We start from the raw sequence: 6,751 nt of genomic DNA, 5'->3' as shown, positions 1-6,751 counted from the left end.
AAAAAAGGTACAGGTAGAAAGGCACCTCAATATTGTTTTGTGTTCTGTGTACAGTGTCGGAGCCTAAAAAGACAAACAAGACTAATAATGTTAACTTTATCAACCTGGCCTGGCTGGAACAATCAAAAAACAAAGGAAAAAAAGATATCAAGTTGCGTCTCCCTTTTAACCCAGGGATCAGGCGGACCTCATATGTCCGAACATCGTGCAGAAGCAAGTCCTCCTGTCTTCTCGCTGAAGCATTAGAACGGCCAGTTGTGAGTTTTTCTGCTGTCGATTTTTTTTTTTTAAGTGAGTAGATGGCGTCACAGTTTATTTTTCTTTACAAGACTTAGGATGCATCACTGGAGTCCACACTGTCCCTTTTACACAATATTTACACGAGAGAATGAGATTATCTACGTGATATGGAGTCCAGACAGCTGAGGATGAGTGGGGTTGTGAAAGCCTCCAAATGTGTAGATGACACCAAAGTAAAGGACAACACCCAACTCAGAAAGCACTGAGCTACAGTTTTAACAAGCCCTGGCAATAGTTTGGAGCATTTTATTAATTTCAACTGAATTATGTGTTGTTTTTCTGTTGGTTGCATTCAAATTATACGTCGGGCCACATGGTCTGCAGAGCTGTAGGTCCATAAGACATTTAAAGACAAACAATCTTTAAAATTATCCCTTTTTGCCTTATAAAGTGCGGCCTTCATTTTGGTGTCCACCTACTTCTAAATTTGAAAACCCAGATGCATAGACCATGTTTGACCCTGAGGGACATGATATCAAAAGGTATCATGTAATGGACCATGAATGGCCATGCTGCTCATGCATGCATGTGTGTCTGTGCCTAGAAGAGTGTGTATTCTACGGGGTACATGACCGGTAGCCAGTTCTCACTGAAGGTGGCGCAGTGTATCCATCCGAGGTGTCGCATAAGCTGCAAAAAAACAAAAAACAGGAAGATTATTCCAAGGGAACAGGGCAAAATATTCTACTACTCTGCTTGGAGAGTATGCAGCCAAACATCTAGTATTCATCTTATTTACGTTGAATCAATATCAGCTGGCACTGCTCTCATACCTGTATGCAGTTCTTCATGTTGTCTTTGCTGGGCTTCTCCTCCACCATCTTTGAGGCGTATTTTAAGGCTCGACCGTACATCTTGTTCACAAGAGCGTGTTTGTATGAAAACATCAACACCTGAGCCGAAAGGACAGAAGACAAAGAAAATATATTAGCTTAACATTTACTGAATTAATACAAAGAAGTGAGCTTTGTAGCAACATATAGTACATCCACCCAAATTCACATTTGCAGGGTAGAAACCAGTAGCCTGGTCCTACCAGACTCTGGTACATTTTATTTGTACAGAGAGTCTGGATCTGCCCAGAGCCACACTGAATCTGCCATAACCAATTGGTAACGTTCGGTCATGACGTATGTCATGCGCAATAAGAGGGGAGACCAACAAGGCTTATATTGCTCATAGCTTAGCATCTCTGGCGTTAGCCTCATAGCATTAGCCTTAACCCACTCTTTTACCACTAATGGAGCGAGCTGAAAAATCTAACTTTTCCCGATCCCCAACATCATGGCAACCAACAAAGCTCATTGTTTTAGGTACGACCTTCAGATTGTGTGGTCCTTATGACTGATCATACAATGCAAGAAAATTGAGGAAACTAAATTATAGGTAAAGGGACGAGAACAAGTCTGGTGACATTGTTTACTTTCAATTCAATCTTTTCATGGGATTTGTTGACCAAAAGAAAAAATACAGAATTTTGCCAGCTGTCCTCCTTTACAATGGAACAACTTTGGCTTTTCTTTAATTATTTTATTTTTTTAAACATTTTGCCTACCTTGGAGTCAGTTAGCTCTGCCCACTTCTGCACCTCCCAAAACGTATCCATCAGCGTTTGAACCACGGCGTGCACGGCGTCGTCAGAACTGCTGGCCACTTGTTCCCCAACCTCCTCCTCTGCCGCTGCTTGTCCCGTGGAGACAGCACCGGCGCCATCCTGCGGCGCCGGGGGCAGCAGGAGTTGGTCGGCCAGACTGCAACCCTTCCTGCACAGCGCGTCCAGCAGGGACGACTTCTGCTTCTCCATGTCACTGAAACACAGATGTTAAAGACAGAATTAAGGCCTTTTAATTACTTTTAAAAATGCCTTTTAATTAATTAATAATCAATAATTAATAATCTACTCAGGGTTTCCCAACAGTGTTTAAAAGCAGAGGGGGGCCGCTTCGCCTGAAACAAAGATCACGATGGCTGACACAAATTAATCCGTACACTTAATTAAAAGTGAAGCTTTGGAGGGAAAAGAGCAGAGGCACTATTTCACACAGCACTCCAGTGCATAGTTCCTGTCTCCTCCATTAGGAATTCTAAGAAATGACGCAGTTGCTTGTGACAAAGCAGGACAGACAAAGGAGAGTGTTTTGTGGAGCACAGTCTTAATTAGCTTTGTATCAACTCATTTGGCAATGGCTTGAATGTAACTGACGTACATTTTTATGAAAAAAAGTTAAGCACTAAACCTTTAAAGCCAGACTGTGTCCCATTTGTAGTGCAGCAGTAGCAAAAACAGAGTCACACAATCAGTAAACTAACTCACTAATGTCAGTAACATGGCGATATCTATTACAAGTTTTGCTAACATTAGCCACCAAAAGGTACTGGTAACGCCAGACGACCAATTGGGGCTGTACCAACAACACCCCTGCGTGAATTGAGTTGCGTTAGAGTGTGTTTATTGCTTATGAATTCAACTTTTCCTCTGCAAGACAAAGAATGTGTTATTTCCCTTCTCAAAAGCTACACTATGCCGCTTTAATGAGTGTAGTGATGTGTCAGAATCTGGGAGGCGTACCACCTCAGCTGAACAAGTTCCATAAGTCTGGCTGCTAATGTATCCATCAGTTCATGTTCCATGCTGGTTTAGGATCTGTTTATTGTAATATTGGTAAATATCACAAATCTGTAATGTTCAATGCATATAATGATTTTTTTTTTGTTCATGGGGTACTGTAATTCAGTTTGTGTGTGGTTAACCCACTATTATCCTGCTCTGCTTCCCCATTACCACCAACTGAATTTGAGTTGATGAAGGATTCTAAAGATGTTCATATTTCTATTAGTAATACTGTGTGTGTGTGTGTGTGTGTGTGTGTGTGTGTGTGTGTGTGTGTGTGTTGTTTGGGTGGGGGGGGTTGTGTTGGTGTGTGTGTGTGTGTGTGTGAGTGAGAGAGTGAGAGAGACAGAGACACATACGTCTTGATAGACGCGGCATCAGCCCGAGGGTCTGTCTTTAACGTGAGGTAAACAGCCAGGGCCGTCTGGTCAATGTGGGAGATGACTATGTCAGCGGCTGTTTCCACCTCCACCAGACGCTTTACACGCTCCTGAACACAAACAGGAGGAGGAGAAATGACTGTGAACAGACATAATTGCATAGTTTAGAATCCAACTAGGGTGGGAAAATTATGAAATGCTCCTGGGATTGAATTCCGTTCAAGCTTCCTCCATTACCCCTTTTCTCTTGCTGGTGTGTACCGTTACCTTTTCAGAATCCAGCTGGTGCAGTCTTTGCACGTGCAGTGGGAGGTAATCGGCGTAGTTCTCCCTCAGTTCGTCGTAGATGGAGCTGGTGTCTAACCTTAACCGCAAAAAGACAACATGACACATTGGTTTAAATGAGAATGAAAAGAATAAAAAAGGAAAAACAAGCCATGTGTTGCTGAACAAGCAGTAGAGCTACTGTGCACACTTTGTCATCCACTGAATCTTTAGGTCTCTCATAGCTTCGTCAAACTCCTCCTTGACGTCTTTCTCTTTGTCTCCTTCCTTGTCCTTCTCCTTCCCTCCATTTTTGGTTTTGTTGGGAGCAGGAATTAAGTGGTAGACGACTGGAACAATATCCTATGTGAACACATAAAAAAAATAGTTTAGTCAAACAATAACTGATACGTTCAATAAAAACCCATGACCTCTTTTACTACTCTGAATCAGAATCCCAAATTCTCCCCCTCTTCCTAACAGTGTCATGTCCTTTGACTCCTTCTGGTTATCCCTTTTTCCATCAATTAAGAAAAATGTTTTTAATACCCAGTTATAAAAGCTTAAAATAGTGTTCATTATGTATTGGTAATTTTTAAATGACCACCGGAACACTTTGACTACTCTTTATCAAAATAAATACATATTATGGCTAGCCTATTGCATATTTCAATACAGCAATAATGGCATGCTTTGACATAATTCATAAAGATATAACAAATCCCATCGTATGGTAAGGAATAAGCCACTTCCTAATGACAGGAGAGCAGTGGACGCTCTGTTGTACAGTGTATCTAGCTCATCCAGTACCTTTTTAAACTTCCCTTGTCGTTTTGCAGAGGCCTGCCCCTGGTGGTCAGAATAACACACAGTGAGGAAGAGACAACACAAACAAAAACCAAAAAGGATTCTCTCTTTCGTCATGTTTTTTTTATCTTGCATCCACGATCCAGTCGCAGTCCAATCCACCTACCTGTCTCACTTAAATAATTGTTACAGTGGTAAACAGTGGTGTAATCTTTGTTGCTGACATGCTCCGATTTCTATCTTGTGCTCACATCTAACAAATCTGCTCTGCCACCAAGGGTTAAGCACTACATCTCGGAACCGAAAACTACAGGAAATCAATAGGATGTGGGTTCACAGTGAATCTTCGACTTGAAGATACAACAATTCTTGCGTGTGCAGGACAATAAACAGATCTTCAGCAATGCAATGTGAAATAATACAGAAAAACATTAGAAAAATGTGCTTTTGTAAAGGGGTGCTAAAGTTTGACAGGAATCTTTACATTGGAGCCACGAAGTCAGGCGAGTTCAGCCAAAGACAAACATGACACACGTGAGATGTTGTAAAGAGGAGCACCTGAGAATAAGCTCCAGAAATCAAATCAATCACAATTCAAAGTGAATGTACATTTTTGTAAAACTTTTTTTTAAACCAATTTTCTGTTTTTTCTGTACACACGCCTCTGACTGGGCACAATAGAAAGTAGTAATGTTTTAACTGTGTGACAGTTTGGAAACAGCAGAAACATTGTGGAGCACAACAATATAGAACAAAAACTAGTAACAATGCAGAAACACATAAAATGAGATTTTGAATCAATCTATTGCCTCAGTGCATGTTTGGATGGTTCTCAACACACCTACCTCATGTAACCACAATCACATGATCAGCACTCATATGAAACTCAAGGTTTTAAATCTCCACTAAATTTGCCTTTACTTCCAAATTAGAGTGCACTGTTAACCAAGATATCTTCATCCAGGACTTACAAATCAATCCCCAAACTGCTTTCAAAGAAACCAATTTGCCAGATGAGAAACAAATGATTAGTTAAGCCTGATATCTGGTTGTTGGCCTGAGTAAGTTACGCTAAACAAGGACAAGGAGGATCGAGGGTAACAACAAACATGTCCACTCACTGCTTTCTTGCCATACTCGCTCTTGGGGACAACCAGAGAGCCTGAAAGATAGCATCCTGGACTCGTCCCCTTTGGGATCCTGAAGAAAATAGGACAAACAAAGGGAAGTGATAGAGAGAATATAGACAGGGAGTTAGATCACAGAAATATAATGAATACTGATGGCAGCTTTAACGAAAGAAATTAGGAAATAAATTGCAATACATCGCAGAATAATGCAATATATTGCAAAAATATTGTTATAATATTGTATTGCCTCTGGTGATTCCCACCCCAAAACTACAGTTGTCACAGCTGCTTCTTCCTCAGTGCTACGGTGTCATGAAGGACAGGGAATATGTCCTGGAAGTAAATTAATAGTAATCTTTTGATCAAGCACCAATTAAGCTTCAGTTTTCTGATTCTTAAGCATTTTAGCCTTTTTTGTTCTGTGCATCATAAGTTCTTTAAAGTAAAGTTCCTTCTATAAGGTCTTACAATACAAATGAAAAGCCCCCCGCCAAATGGACTTACTTGTCGTCTGGCAGGGCTGTGACATAGAAGGGCTGTGTGCCACCTGGGCTCAAGTTGACAGAATTTGCCTTCTTCTTGGCCATGAGGGCGGCACGGTGGGACTCGTAGACATCTAGACTGAGTGTGGTGGACAGACGGTGAGAAACCACAAACGGTAGGTCCTTAAGCCGCTCCAGCTCACTGGACTGCTCGTGGCGGACCTGCAGACGCACGGTGTAGTCCCCCTTTTCCAGTTTCAGAGAATACTGGAGAAGTGAAACAAACGGGGGGGAGGCATTAGAAAAATCTAGAGATCTACAGCTATGAGTGGACATCTGGCAAAGAAAAAAAACATGTAAGCTCCTAATGTGGCTAAGCATACCTGGTGAGGGTAGGCATCCCCTGAGCCCAGTAGTCTCTTGTTCTGATCAAACAGCATCCAGAGCTGACTGTCAAACTCAGACTCATACAGCAGCTCACACAGCATGGGACAGCTGGGGGTGACCTCTCCACTCTTAGGCTGAGGACAGAGAAAAAGAGGGTTAAACACACATGCAAAAACAAAGAAAAATGTATCATAGAAAGTGCTGATGGTGTTGTACCTGGTGAAAGCTATAGGTGAGCACAATCTCGTAGATTTGTCTGTTGTTAGGCAGAACATCCCTCAATCCTAGGGCTTTTATCTTTGAATTTAACGGCCTGGAACAACAAGAAGGATGAAACAATTTACTGCACTGAATACTCTGTGTGTGTGTGTGTGTGTGTGTGTGTGTGTG

The 6,751-nt window shown here is 41.7% G+C and overlaps 1 protein-coding gene across 3 annotated transcripts in view; it reads right to left on the bottom strand.

The window, feature by feature from the left end:
- The window catches only part of tpp2 (tripeptidyl peptidase 2), a 15,505-nt gene continuing 8,754 nt past the window's right edge, over positions 1-6,751 (bottom strand). The window contains exons 19-29 of one of the 3 annotated variants that reach the window (XM_032532036.1): positions 6,578-6,674; positions 6,358-6,495; positions 5,997-6,241; positions 5,484-5,562; positions 4,366-4,404; positions 3,767-3,918; positions 3,559-3,655; positions 3,271-3,401; positions 1,856-2,108; positions 1,074-1,193; positions 1-930 (exon numbers count right to left, since the gene is read on the bottom strand). In XM_032532036.1, the coding sequence (XP_032387927.1) occupies positions 841-930; positions 1,074-1,193; positions 1,856-2,108; positions 3,271-3,401; positions 3,559-3,655; positions 3,767-3,918; positions 4,366-4,404; positions 5,484-5,562; positions 5,997-6,241; positions 6,358-6,495; positions 6,578-6,674 (1,441 nt within the window). In that variant the 3' untranslated portion in view covers positions 1-840. Of the gene's footprint in view, positions 931-1,073; positions 1,194-1,855; positions 2,109-3,270; positions 3,431-3,558; positions 3,656-3,766; positions 3,919-4,365; positions 4,405-5,483; positions 5,563-5,996; positions 6,242-6,357; positions 6,496-6,577; positions 6,675-6,751 lie in introns of those variants that run through there. The other 2 variants (XM_032532119.1, XM_032532198.1) reach the window with 2 other exon arrangements.

Source organism: Etheostoma spectabile, chromosome 1 (genome assembly GCF_008692095.1).
Source record: "Etheostoma spectabile isolate EspeVRDwgs_2016 chromosome 1, UIUC_Espe_1.0, whole genome shotgun sequence".
In the NCBI taxonomy this organism is placed as follows: domain Eukaryota; kingdom Metazoa; phylum Chordata; class Actinopteri; order Perciformes; family Percidae; genus Etheostoma; species Etheostoma spectabile.
The sequence above is the reverse complement of the archived record's forward strand: the minus strand, read 5'-3'. Positions and strand labels throughout refer to the sequence as shown.